The sequence below is a fragment of the Haliaeetus albicilla genome, chromosome 25 (genome assembly GCF_947461875.1).
Source record: "Haliaeetus albicilla chromosome 25, bHalAlb1.1, whole genome shotgun sequence".
Lineage (NCBI taxonomy): Eukaryota > Metazoa > Chordata > Aves > Accipitriformes > Accipitridae > Haliaeetus > Haliaeetus albicilla.
In genome coordinates, this window is record NC_091507.1 from 10,061,211 (window position 1) to 10,075,172 (window position 13,962).

The window sequence follows — 13,962 nt, forward strand, 5'->3', positions numbered from 1 at the left end:
CTAGTTCAAAGCTCACAATTTCAAGGCTTAGAAACATGAAAAACTACACGACAAAAAACTACCAGCAACCAATCTTTAACCTTGGTTCTTACCTCAGCAGGTTTCTTTTGTTCATTTGCTGGTGTTTTTGACTTGCTCCTGTATTTAGAACAAGAAGAAAAGGAAGTGGAAGGACCTGTTAAAAAAAAAAAAAAAAGAAAGAAAAAGAAAAGAGGACCATTATGGCTCGTTTCAATTCATTTAATTTTTCAGCATAACACAAGGCACTCCAATCTCTTGAATCATCATGATTTTTTTACACGATGTGGGCAAAAAACTCTTAGGCAGTCTGTAGGCTTGATTACAGCTCCTCCTGTTCCACTCTTTGTAAAACCACAGCACATTGAGTTTATGGGTACATTCCACTCTGCCCAATACAAGCATGAGTAAACAGAAACAAGCAGGCAGACCACTTTGCTTCATTTCCTTTCTAACAAAGTGGAAGGAGGAGTAAAACCAAGGACAGAGTTTGCAAGTGCTAAAATACCCAAAAAAGCAGTGATACTAAAGCATGCTGGTGAGAGATGCAAAAAATTATAGTGTGATGTCTAGACATTTCCGGGCAAAATGTTACTTCAGTATAGGATACACTGATGACTTGAAATGAAAATCACAATGTATCACTATGTATAGAGTTATTAGGCACAGGTTTATAAGAAACAAACCAACCCCTTCCATATCATGGGAAGATGCAAGCTCAGGCAGATCTGTGCCAAGTAACATTTAAAATATAACTTTACTAAATTGTACAACAGACCAAGGTGGAACAGATCAAGAACCAGTATAAGATAACATAACAATCAATACACTTGTTATAGCTCTATCTTATATATAACTCTTAACATATCCAACGCTCAAAAAGCTTGCCACCTCCAGCAATTGTAAAAGTCGAGGCTCTGCACAACAAGAGACAACAGGACTTAAAAAAAAAAAAAAAAAAGGCAGCAAATTAGGAACCTGGACAGTAAAATTTCCCTTGAATTACAGATTTCTTCTTCCCAGCTCTGAAAGGGAAAGACATACAAGTTGCTCTTCAAATTCTAAGTAGACTCAAAACTCCCCCCAGGTTTACAGGATCCTTCACCTCACTTTCCTCCTGTAACAGGATTCAGAACACCAAAGACCACAGAACGCAAGAAGAAATCAAGCAAGAAACATTTTTTTTAATTATAAGAGGTGAAACAGTTTGCCCTCAAACCACAGAAGGAAACCACAAGGGGGTGATAGACCAAAGAAAAACTAGTAGGTATTACTTACTCTCATTGTCTGAACTGTCACTGGTGCTTAGATGCCTGTGGCGTTTCATCCTGACGCATCCTAAAGAGAAAAAAAAAAGTTGATGGCAACCATTCTACCAGAAAATCACTGGCTGCTGGCTGATGCCAAGCTCTTTGCACTAAAGGCAAAGCTCCTTTGAAGAGCTTTCAGGCACAGAAATAATCCCAGTTCAGCCACTACGTTTTATTTCTGCAAGCAACTGTTAGACCACAGTACTATTTGTGAAACTGAGCACCCTCAAAACTAGCATCCCTCTGCTGGGCAGAGCTTGCTTTAAATTTTGCAGAAAGGAGAGCAACCCGCCAGCTGATTCCCGGCAGGGCGTGAGCGGTGCTCTGCTCTCGGAGGAGACTCAATGTCCCATCTGTTCAGCCAGAGGAAGAGTTGCCATGGTGGCAGTCGCTAGCTGAGAGACGGGTGGAGGCCAGGAAATAAGGTGGATGCACAGCAAGGCAAGGATTGAGAAGTATAACTCACTTTAAAAAAGGCAAAAAAACCCCCAGAGGCATCCATGCAAAACAAGAGGCAGATTTTAAATAGGGACAATCACAGAAAATGGTGACTGATGCCATTTAATTTAAATCATCTGATCACCACGTAGTACACAAGAAATGTGGTTTTCAGAAGTTTGAGATGTGATCAAGGGTATCACTGAGAAATACTTCCGTGGCACTGCACCAGTTCCATTAAAAAAAAAAAAAGTATTGAGCTTTTTGAAATTGATTTTTTAACATGTAACACATACAGAAAATGGGAAGAAGAAAATTCTGCACTGCTACTCAATAAAAGAAAGATCAAAAAAGTGATCGGCTGTATCTGTAAACAAGTGCCCACAGAAATCCACATACATTTTTATAAATACTGCCATTCTATAATATTCAATATTACTTTTGTTAACTAAGAACCAATAACCCCAATAACCGTTTACAATTAATAAATGAAAATCACCTCTATCTTTCTAATGGGTTGAATGAGCAAATCATTAGAGAAAAGTAAAAAATGATTCTGCAAAAATAGATGACAACTTTTTTTTTTTTTTTTTTAAGCAGAAGATAGGCACAAGTAGGTTACAGACAGCTGAACCTGAAATGCCTGCAGTATTGGAAGTGCCAGCCTGGCCACACCTGAAATGTAAGCAGCTTCATTTCTTAAACAAAACCACATGCCGCTAAAAAAAGCAATGCAGCTGAATAGACCATTTGATAAACCCTCCACATTAGTTACTGTACAACAGGTCTTGAGCTTATCCAAAGACCATGGGATAAACAAGATTTCCAGATAAGAGAAGCCTGCCCAAAGGCTTTGAAGAGATTGCAATTGAATTGTTTGCAGCACAAGTGTTTTAGTGGAAATTTTCAGCAGCCTTTATATTTAAGAGAGCGAGTTTACTGAATCTAAATGCAATGATCACTCAAAAGTTTAAAACAATCCTTTTGATTTATCTGTTATAAAAAGACATTGACCACACTCCTGCAAGTTGAAAAAGGAAGTGATGCCTGCAGGTTTCAAGCAGGTAGACACAGAACTTCTGAGTCAGATGTTTAAGCTGGGGGGAGGACAGATGGACACAGTGGTCAACAGGATGGGACATCAAAAGGTGTCATTTGTATCACTTAAGCAAGCTATAAACTCCCATTACATAACAATTAATTTCACATTAATTCACCTTCTCACAGCTCAAGCAAACTTGGGGACGCAAGGCAGCCACACAGTATACAAAGACCAATGTCCAACAGAAAAGCAAAACCAAAAGCAAAATACCCAAAACACTGCAGGACTTCACTTCCAGCTAGCAATATAAGGTGGCTTGTGCAGGCACCACTTAGATGAAGAAACTTCTATGAATCTCTTAGGCAAAAGCTGTTTTACAGATAGAAAGCACTTGGGCCAAAGGGCTTGTCTTTGTGCATGTTTTGGGGGCACCAGGCTTGAAGTTAACTGCTGGATAGTGGGGGGAGGACTAGAAGACTACTTTCACCTTGCCAACTCATGAAGTTTAAAGGCATTGACTTTAATGAAGAGCAAATAAAACAGTACTACGTATTTTGAGAGCTTGTACTCCAGCAGCCAAACTCAGCACCCCGGAGCATACAACCCTCCCTAAAAAGCAGCAGGTTCTGCCCGTGGCAACACCTTCTCTGCCTGGCAGTCTTCAATTCCAAACAGTCCTGGCTTACAGACCATCAGGCATGTTACAAGAACTTGGGAGACGATGAAAGAACGCATCTAGGTGTGCCGAGCAGTATTCCTCGCTTCTATTTCTTAGCAAGAAATGCAAGTGCCTGCTGCTTGCTTTTTTTATGTTCAGATGAATTTTTGAGCAGTTGTTAAAAGGTGCTGAAAGCTTATGGCAGGCAATTCTCATCTCTTATAGTCTATATAAACATGCAGCAATAAAAACCTTTTCACTCCATACTAAAGACAGCTATCTGCAGTGCACAACATGAACATTCAATTAATGTAGGGTCAAACACTAGGTTGAGACAGACAACTGCAGGAGGGAACACCCAGGAAGCCTAGACTTCTGCTTGGGCAACTGGGAAAGCAGAGAGGAGATGGCTACTTCAAAGACAGCTTACACAGAAACAGCAAGCGTAACAAGAACTTCAACACTGAAAGCACACCCCTCCCTGCATAGGAGAAAAAAACCCAACAAACTGAAACTAAAAAATAAAAAAAAAAAATAAAAAAAAAATTTAAATAGTTGTATTTGAGAAGTGAATTTGTAGCAGCTCAGGCAAGAGATTTACACCTCCATCATAGCAGACAAACAGAAAAAGCAGTCACTCAGGGTAAAAGCCCTTAACAGTAACAACACTGGATTCCTGCCTGATTTTTTTGCAGCAATATTAACCACAACAGTGAATAAGAGCCCATAAAGCTACAACAAATCACAGGTGTGCTGCGCTAAGACACATTATTGAAGTGACCAGCATGCTACAAGTTCACTGTATGTCCCTACATGATGCAGAAGTAACAGCCTCAGCATCATTCAACAGGACTACATCTGCAGGGGGCTTCACTTTTGTTTTTAATAGGGGACTCCTTTGCTGTACCCTTGCATACACTAGGACTGCCACAAAACTTCCAGCTCACTTCCACCCCAAAGCAGGAGGGCTCATCAGAAAGGCTCACTAATGATGTTTCCGCTCCCTAGCCATTACAGAGGGATCCCAAAGTAACACTCATTTCCTGGTAAAACTCCCATCTCACTCCTTCACCTGCCTTTGCAGAATGTGGAGGAATCGGCAGCTGCTCAGTTCAGAAAGACAGGAGATGCAAAGCCAGACCCCACAACATGGAAACCAATGTCAACCTTTCCCAGCTTCAGTCTATTCCCCCCCAAAGCAGTCTGGCACCCTCCAGTTTGTCCCTCAGCTTCAGACAATACTGCTAGCCAGGTGATACAATCCAGAGCAAGGCTGCAAGCAGCCCTGTGCCTCAATTCCTGCTTCTTCCATCACATTTATGTTTTATCACTTGCAAAGCACTGTGAAGAAGTTAAAATAAAATAAACACACACACATATATCCCTAAAAGGGCTAAATGTAGAAAGAATGGGAAATCCGTGCACATCAAAAACACAAACGAAACAAGCAGAACCAAAATTGCCACAGAAATGGGTACAATCTCTTATATAACCTAGTTTTGCCCCTTTTCTAACTTCGCCTCTGAAAACTATGGTGACAATGAAGCCTAGAATAAAGGAGCACAATTAATTTTTTTCAAAGTGTGCATCAAGACTTACTGAAAAGGTGAGAAATAAATTCATGAGATTGCCAGTGCCCTTCTCCTACCTCAGAGTATCAGTATAATGAATGGCATGTGGCAAGACCAAAAGAGAATCAAGTAAATAGTATTATTTTTACACACAAAATGAAAAATTCAGTAAATTTTTATAATACATAAGAAATACTTTTCTCCACAGACTTGTTCAAAAAGAAATTTAGGAAACAGTCTCAAATAGATGCTACTTAGAAAGAAAAAAAGAGGTAAAAAAAGATGAGCCATCATTAGGAGCATGACGGAAACGCCATACAGCGAGCAGCTAAAACCATCAGCCTCCTTCCACTCCCTTTATCTTCATCCAGGCGTTTTGCAAATGTGCACGTTGAACTTTGTTTGAATTTTGATAACTTAGTTTTACAGTTTAGAAAAGTTTAAACTTTCTAGCAGTCCCAATGTACAAGCTAAGAAAAACAAGAAGTGTAAAGCAACTCAACAGTGAAGTGTTGTCGCAGAGTGAAAGAAGAAAAGTGGCTCCACCCCCCCAAAAAGCCCCAAGAAAACCCTCATTTCCCAGTCACTGAGTAACGATTCTCACTCCCTTAAAAGGTAAGTAGGGGTGCTTTGGCTGTGGATTCAAAATCTGCTCAAGCCTTATGGTCAAGCACAGATTACCTTAAAAATGGTCATTAAAAATAAGAACATAACATCCCTTGATCTAAAGCAGGTTTTGCCTCCCCCTCCGCCAAATCCACAGAAGGACTAATAGCTGATCAATCACTTGTATGACAACATATCTAAATTCCAAAGACGCTCACCGTCAGGGATCTTTTAAATGAAAATTAAAATACAGGAGTGACATTAAGAAATCACCATGTCAGAAGCAAAAACATACTCAACTCTCCAGGCAATTATTGCAATGGAGCATTTTCTGGCATCATTTTTAGTATCAATTACCAGAGCAGTTCCTAAACTTGAAGCATATTGCACACCTGTCGCAATTCTGACTTGTCAGGCCATGGCTGCGTGCATATCCCTGATCTGCTCACAACAGCTTAAGACAAAAAACACAACTTAAAAAAAAAAAAAAAAAAAAGAGAAATCCGCCTCATTCCCTGCCATCATCTAAACACCCGAACGCAGATCAAGATGCCCTGAACCCTTCAGGTGTTCAACCAAAAATAACCCCAGGAAATGCACTCTCCTCAGCCACTGGCAGCAACGTCAGGCCGACAGCATTTCCCCAGCTTCCCGATAGCTGCTGCCCATATTGGGAATTTTGCCCTGGAGCCAAAACCAATGCTGGATCCAGCACATCACTGCGCTTTCAATGAAAGACAGGAAAATGCCACCCTGCACTCACCTGGCTGAAATTAAACATGGATTCCAAGCTATGAGTAATCCACATATCAGCCAGCACATGCAAGAATCTGACTGAAAGGGTAACACTGGTATTTCCAAAAATCTACAGGGGATGTTTTGTAATTAATGATTTCTAAATTATGTTTGCTCCTTTTTGGTTATTCACAAATATCTGCACTGCTGAAGAGAACAAGAAACAGCCACTTGCCTCTACCACCATTCTCTCCTCTCCCCGAGGGGAAAAAAAAAAAAAAAAAAAAAAAAAAAATCAATGTGGCACTGACTTACGGCACTTCCCATTTCTGAAAAGCTAGTTACCGTGCATTACTCAAAAAAATCAGTCAAGCAGCATATGTAAACAGCAGACGGTTAACAAAATTTCAGAGCCTTATTCAAAGCAAAAACCCATTTCAAATACCTGCAGATACAACAGCAATAAACATTTTTCCCTTTTCAGTTTGTGTCAGAGTAAACAAATAAATTTACCAAATAAACTATTAAGTTTATCCTCTTGTTCTGACACATTCCTCAAGCGTAGTTCATCACTAACAGAGTTAGCAGAAAGAAGGATAAGGTATCTCAGAGTCTGAATTCGCACAGCATATTAGGCAAGACACCAGTGACAAGCGTACAAAATGAATCCTTAAATCCAGCCAAGATTTCTGAACAAAACAGTATCTCCAAGGAGTAGCAGTCCTTCCTTCCTGGCTTCAGTTTGTTGCAGAGAAAGGTTAAACATATCCACACACTCCTCAGTACCTGTTAAGACCTATACAGAAGGAAAAGGCAACCCAGAAATTCAAGGAACTGTAACACAAACATATCCTAGACCTGTGAAATTTTATTTCTTCACATTTTAAAATAGACTGACAAAAATGGAATTGGCCACAGCACTAAGGAAACTTTCAAGTGGGACAAAAAATAACCTACTTTCTTTATCTTATTAAAAAGAAAAACAGCAGCTATGTATGAAAACCAAATGACAAGCTACATGCAAATCTTAGATTAAAATTCTGTACTTACGTTTTTACAACATGGCTTGTCTACAAAAAAAAAAAAAAAAGCAGAGGCAGTAGGTAGAAATTTCCAAGTCTCCAAAATGTGGTTTATGTAACTGTTAAATTTAGATTAGGAAGCAAATTATCTTGAAAGGTCTCCAGGAAATGTAGTACAGTAAAACCATTTAAATAGGTCAAATTTCACAGTCAACTGCCAGGGAAATTACGAAATATGAGTAGAGTTAATACAACCTTTCAAATAACTAGAGGAAGAGAGATCACTTGTGTTTGGGTTTTTTATTATTATTTTTAATATCCTATCCAATCTCACAAAAAGGCTATATAAAACTGGAAAAAACACCCACATGAAACTTGGGTTAGCAATATTTGCTGCACTGAAAAGGTTTGAAAGGTTAAACAATTCACAGAAAAGGAAGTTCAGCAAAAAAAGTAACATTGCTTCTTTATTTCATTCTAACCAGAAAAATTTAAAAAATTAATAATATACCCCTATACTGCTTAAGAACCCCATAACAGAGTGACCACATCTATCCTACCCTCCCCTTCCCCCCAAAATAAAATCTTGAATTATTCTCTGAAGGCTGTACTGGGCCTACCACAAAATAAAACTTTCCTTGTTACTATTTCATACTAAAGTCTTGGTTGACATAATAATCTGTAATTCAGCAAAGGAGGAATGCGCCAAGTTTTAGAAGCGGCACTACCAGCAACAGGCAATTCCTTTGTCATTAGGTAAATAAATAATTCTAGTAGGCAAGGAACCGCATGTTACCGAAATCTAGCTAATAACATGGGCCTGTATGAAGTGCAAAATAGCAACTAGATGTATATGTTACCTCACCTATATAAGGCAAATTCGGCAGCTGCCACAAAGATACCATAGGTTTGAAAAGGGGGGGGGGAGGCGGCGGAACAGAAAGTCCAAAATATCATCTTCCAGCACGACTTATCCCCTGAAATAGTTAAATTCTGGACTGAAATCAGCTGATAGACCATAAAACTAGGATGAAGATACCCAAAACATAATCCCCCGCCCACCGCATTCATTTGTGGATTATGGGCCAAAAGGGAACCCTGACATCATTTCATGTGCCCTTCTACAATGATGATTCATCACTCGGTCTAGTGCAAAGCACTTAATGCCCATCATTTTGCACTGTGAGCATAAAAAGAGGGTAAGTGATGCTACTTCACATTTACAACATGCTTTGATAACACAATAAAATACAGCGCACCCCAAGTACAACCGCCTTTCCTACCCTGAAAACAGAAATGCAGCTTTTAATTTCCAGTGCTATATTGGTGCGCCGACCCACCACGAGGGCAGAGCGGGAAGATTTCCACCAGAGGCCTTCAGCAAATCACCTCACGCCAAGCAGCTAGTTAAAAATCAGAAATCCTCAGAGGAGCAAGTCACCAGTAACACACGCAGTGCCACCATTACCTCAACAGAAACTCTCCGAGTGGCTGGAAAGAAATTAAACTGAACTCTTTTCCCTGTGCTTCCTCGACACCCGGCAGTGACCGAGCAGCCTTATTTTCGTCTTTGAAGCAAGCTGCACATGCTGGCCTGTACAGAGAGCAGACAGGTGGGCCGGCCTGACAGGAAATATCTCTGCCCATTAAACACTGCAGCGTTAGCACTGGCATCCTGAAGACGATACCGATCTAGGCAGAATCAATTTAAAAAAATAAACACCACCAGACTGTCATTGATTCAAGCAGATACACCAATGCGTATGTGGGTCTGCCCCTGCCTGTTTTAGTCCTCGTAATTACTTTCCGCTCCTGAACACAACACTTTTACACCAGCTGTTTACTAACAGAACTAGTGTTTTCCTAAAACAGCAGCAGAGATTCAGACACACACAAAAAATTATTTCCTTCAAAATACCATATTGAGTGTGAGCGAAAGCCTGCTTTTAAAATAAAACAAAAAAGAAGAAAAAAAAGCTCCTCCTCCCCCGAACAGCGCAACCAACCCGGCACTGCCTGGCATCGCCACGCTCACGCGCCCGAGGCGCGCCTGTCCGGCTGCGGCGCGGTGAACACTCCTTGCCCACCTCCCGGCATCGCTCCCAGTCAGGGCAACGCTAAAACAGAGGCACGGCCCTCAGGAGAGGGAACTGCCGCCCTCAGCAGGGTACGGTGCTCTTGCTCGGTATCGCTGCCTGCGCACGGCTGAGGGGGCACGACGCCCCGCCGGCGCTCCCTTTCTGCCCAGGCCAGCCGGGCCGCCCTCCCCGGGGGAGCGACAAAGCCCCCAGCACGACGAAACGAGGAACGAGTTCCCGGCAGGAAAGTCACAGCGGTGTTTAAACACACAGGCAGCCCGGGGAGCACCACCATCTTGGCCGCCACACTGCAGGTCAATGCTGGAGGTCGAGGTGGCTGGCAGGGCAGGCAGGCCCACAGGGCAGGGAGGAGCGCCATGTCGCCAGAGGGAAGCCATCACAGCTCTCGCTTCCTCAAACCACCTCCCGTCAGGCTGTTGGAAACTCCGCAGCAGCTAACTGATCCCTGAAGGAAACCCCCAGGAGGCAGGGGCTAGCTCGCATACAGCCCTCTAACTACGCACGTGCCCCAAGCGTCACAGAAAAGCACCCACCCCGGCTAAGTGTGCTCGGGGAGTTCATCCGCTCTGAAGAGCCCTCGGCAGGTAAGACGCAGTTACTGATAGCGTGTTGTCTGTTTTACAGGGCTCCCTCAGAAGACAACTCGTACCTGACATTAACACTGAGGCATCTAATAACCAAGGGGCAAAAGAAAAAAGAAAACCCCACAAGCCCATGTGTACTTACTCAACAAAGACGAACCTAAGAACAACGTCCGCTTGGATGAAAGACTGATGCGGACGTACTCCTACCAAAAACGGACGAGTCTCAGGTCATCGCACCCAGTGCTAAGCTGGGTAAACAAGGAGCTGGCTGCCCAGGAGCTCCCCCAGGGGATTCGACACCCGAAGACGGCCACGTGCACTGTATCTGCAAGGAGACTGCAGTCACGGGCGTGCCAAGCGCCAGCGAGAAACAGGAGCAGCACGCACACGCTTCACCAATATGACTGAGCAGAAAAACCTCAGAGAGCGTTTAGCCGGGCTTTCTATTTTAAGAACTGGTATGATTCACGTTACCTTGGCTCTAAGTGTTTTGCAGCCTTTACTGTATCTACCCTCATGATAAGCTCATGTTAAGCAAGCACTGAAAGCCCTGACATTTCAGAGCTGTGGTGCAGAGCAGCCATACATCACGCAGGGAGCCTCCGGCAAAGCAGGCAGCTGCATCCAGGTCTCCCAAGCGTATATCCCGCGATCCTGCTACTTGCTGCCCTTCCTGCTGATGCACATGCAGAGGCAAACAGAAGAAAAATCCCTATGATGCACTAAGTCACTAAGTATTGTCCTGCTGTTGTACAGCAATGAAATTGCACCGCAGTGGGGTGGGGCGGGGCGGGGGGGGGGGGAGGGCAGGACGACAGGGGACAGCGGGACAGAGAATTAAAAAAAACACCAAACAGAGAAGCATCACTACTTAACTGAAAATTAGGCAATAACCAGTATTACACTAGTTCAAGTGAAGCTGCCACTTAGCCCTATCCACCTGATGCTGGCAGCAGTTGCCCACTTGTACCTGTTTCTCTACTCTCCAGCTGCACTAACGCATGCTTTCATGACAAAACACAGGTAAGGTATCACAGCTAGGAATACAGGCAGGAAATATTATCAAAGAAGGAAGGATCTAGAAATGTATGCACTATTTGGGATTAAGAAAAACAACTTTTCTATTAATAGCATAGGCAAGAGTTCTCATATCCTGCAAGATACTTTCTTAAAATAATCAGTTAATTTTTTGGTACTTGCTAATAAATAAGTTAAAGTAGGTTTCACTGTTCTTGTTTTGTTTTTCCTAAATCTCAAATAATAAAAGAATCAACAGCAGCAGCCTGCATTAAATAATTTATGTTTTGACTCATTTATTTCTTGCTTATAATGTTTTGAAGAGGCTAACCACTTTGCTGCAAAGTTTTGCATCACTAACAAAACCTGAAGGATTGCAAAATGCAACATTGAGTTGTGTCTTTACGTTCTACTCAAAGATTAAAAGAAAGCAAGAACACAAATATTTTCCTATAGGAAACATAAGTCAATAATTTCTTTCCTCATCTGACAAGAAAAGGTTTTCATTTAGAAGTTGAAAATAAACCATCTGCATGCTAAAGTTTTCCTCAAGTAAAAAAAGGGCACCGAGGTGATCATCGGACAGAAACAATTAAAGGGAATGTATTGTCAGAGCCAGGACTCAAAATAATATTTGAAATATTCCAAATCATTGGTTGAATACTGACATCCTACTGTATTTTCTAGCATTTCACAGGACACATTTATATGTGGTTGTACTATTATTTTAGTTCTCCATGTCAAAACATCAAAACATGAGCAAAAATTTACTAGAAGATTTGTTAAAGCACTTCTTTTTAGTTTAAAAAACTTTTCAAAAAGGCAACAAAATTTGTCTTCATAACTAATGATTTTAAATTAATTTTAATGGCCAGTCAATTAATTTAATGTTATGTGCTACAATCTGTATATACAACACACCAAAGACGTTGAGGGGTCTTTTAGTCAGATAGATGTAAAATGGATTTATAAAAAAACGTAAATACTATTCCAGGTTTCTCTAAATCACCAAACCAAGGTGGGAGAAGACATCGTGAAAGAGATACTGTGACCAACTGATGTTTGTCCATTTTTTATGTACAGAGCAGAGGCAAAAAGAAAAACTACTGTTTTCTTTCTGTCATAACGCAAGGTGCAGCAATGACACAATAAACAGCAAACTTGCCCACTGGGGCTGACGCCACCCTGCAAACGGGAACCAAGGGATGATTGTACTTGCCCAAGGTTTCTAAAATGCCACATCTTGTTTGAGAAAGCAGTCAAGAGATGCATCCTTAAGACCACATAAGGTTCAATTTCTCATCAGACAGCAAAGTTGAAGCCAAAGTACTTTTATATTTTTTGAATGAGGGGACACACTGCTCAGGACTGACCATTAACACTCTAAATTCCTCCTTCCTCTTCCTCCCCATTGACTAAATGAGATTAAAATGAGTAAGACTAGAACACCACCCTTCTACTGTTCCTAGTGGAAAGCATGCCCTACTTGAGCTGTGCTAAAGCCGAGTAAGTGGATGGAGGTAGCTTTTTTTGGCACAGGAAAAAAGGCGCCGACCCACAGGGTGGATCACAGACAACACTGCTACTTCAATAGGCGGAGTCAGAAAGTACAGGAAAATACTATCCTTTCCATCCTATGAGGATAAGGAGCTATCACAGCTAACCTTCCAAAGCTGCAGGTGTGCGAGATAATAAATCTGACTCCAAAGCAGGTCCCTTCGTCCACTCTCCACTCCTGTACTGGGAAGAATGGAAATGCCTACAAGCCATGGAAGCAGGGAGGTGTTTCACCACATCTTTATTCATAGGTAAGAGCCCACAACATGCTGCAGCTGCTGCACCCGAATCCCATGATGTCAAGAGCAGTAATAAACTCTCTGCTGAGAAACAGGGAGAGAAAAGGAGAGGTTACCACCAAAAAATGTAACTATAAAACAGAACAAAACAAACAAAAACACCTTTACAGCAGAGTCACTCTTAAGACTCCATGACACAGTGCAAGACCTGCACAGTCGGTATGTTTTGTACACACAACTCCAGTTGGTCAGTGAGGTTTTTGTAAACCTGTAAAGAAGTCTCCTTCTCTGCAGGCTCTTACCCTGCGCAGCTGCAGGGCATGGGGCAGGCTGCAGCTGTACAGCTTACCAGGTGCTCTGCGACTGACAGGGCACAACTGAACCTGCGCTCAGGCCACGGCAGAATGAAGCCACCTGAGACTCCACTGCCACCATCCACCTCCCCAGCTCTGGAACAGCAAAAGTGACCGGTTATCCACACCGAAGCTGTGACCCCGGGAGCAGCTCAGGCACCGTCCATCTGCTCCCTCAGATCTCCCTGCCAGGGGTGCTGAGCGCTGCTGCCTACCCCAGCACCGGCTATGGCTCCCAGTTAATACACGCACAGCTGCACCACAGCATCTCCGGGACACTTCTGAAAGGTCTTAAGGAGATGCAAACACAACACATTAACTGAATGCCTTTAAAAACGGGGTCCTTGGGCATTCCCAGATCAGCTGTAGCAGAAACTATTGTAGGAGGAGAACAGTGTGGAGAGCTGTGCGTTGATACAAGAGAGGCATCCTTCTGCCAAGGCCCAAGAGCAGCAGCAGCAAGCACCGATACAAGCCTGTCTAGTTTCATTTGCTACACCCGCTGAGCCACATGGAGAAAGCTTTATGGATGAGCAACACTAGTAGATCACTCATCTGGGCTAAGAGCAAGGGAGTATCTTCTAGCTCCCCCCCCGCCCCGCGCCACCACCGGAGAAAAGCATTTGCAGAATGTGAACCTCCAACTACAGCTGTAAGGGAAGCATGCCATGGCTTTAGGGTAAGAGATTAAACAGACGGAGACTACCCAGCTG

At 42.5% G+C, this 13,962-nt stretch overlaps 1 protein-coding gene across 7 annotated transcripts in view; it reads right to left on the reverse strand.

Annotated features, from left to right (window-relative positions):
• Positions 1 to 13,962, reverse strand: part of JADE3 (jade family PHD finger 3) — a 67,514-nt gene that overhangs the window by 32,281 nt on the left and 21,271 nt on the right. For 5 of the 7 annotated variants that reach the window (XM_069769954.1, XM_069769951.1, XM_069769955.1 and 2 more), the window contains 2 exons: positions 1,297 to 1,356; positions 93 to 175 (listed from right to left, as the gene is read on the reverse strand). In XM_069769954.1, the coding sequence (XP_069626055.1) occupies positions 93 to 175; positions 1,297 to 1,345 (132 nt within the window). In that variant the 5' untranslated portion in view covers positions 1,346 to 1,356. Of the gene's footprint in view, positions 1 to 92; positions 176 to 1,296; positions 1,357 to 12,764; positions 12,981 to 13,962 lie in introns of all 7 variants that reach the window. The other 2 variants (XM_069769950.1, XM_069769949.1) reach the window with 2 other exon arrangements.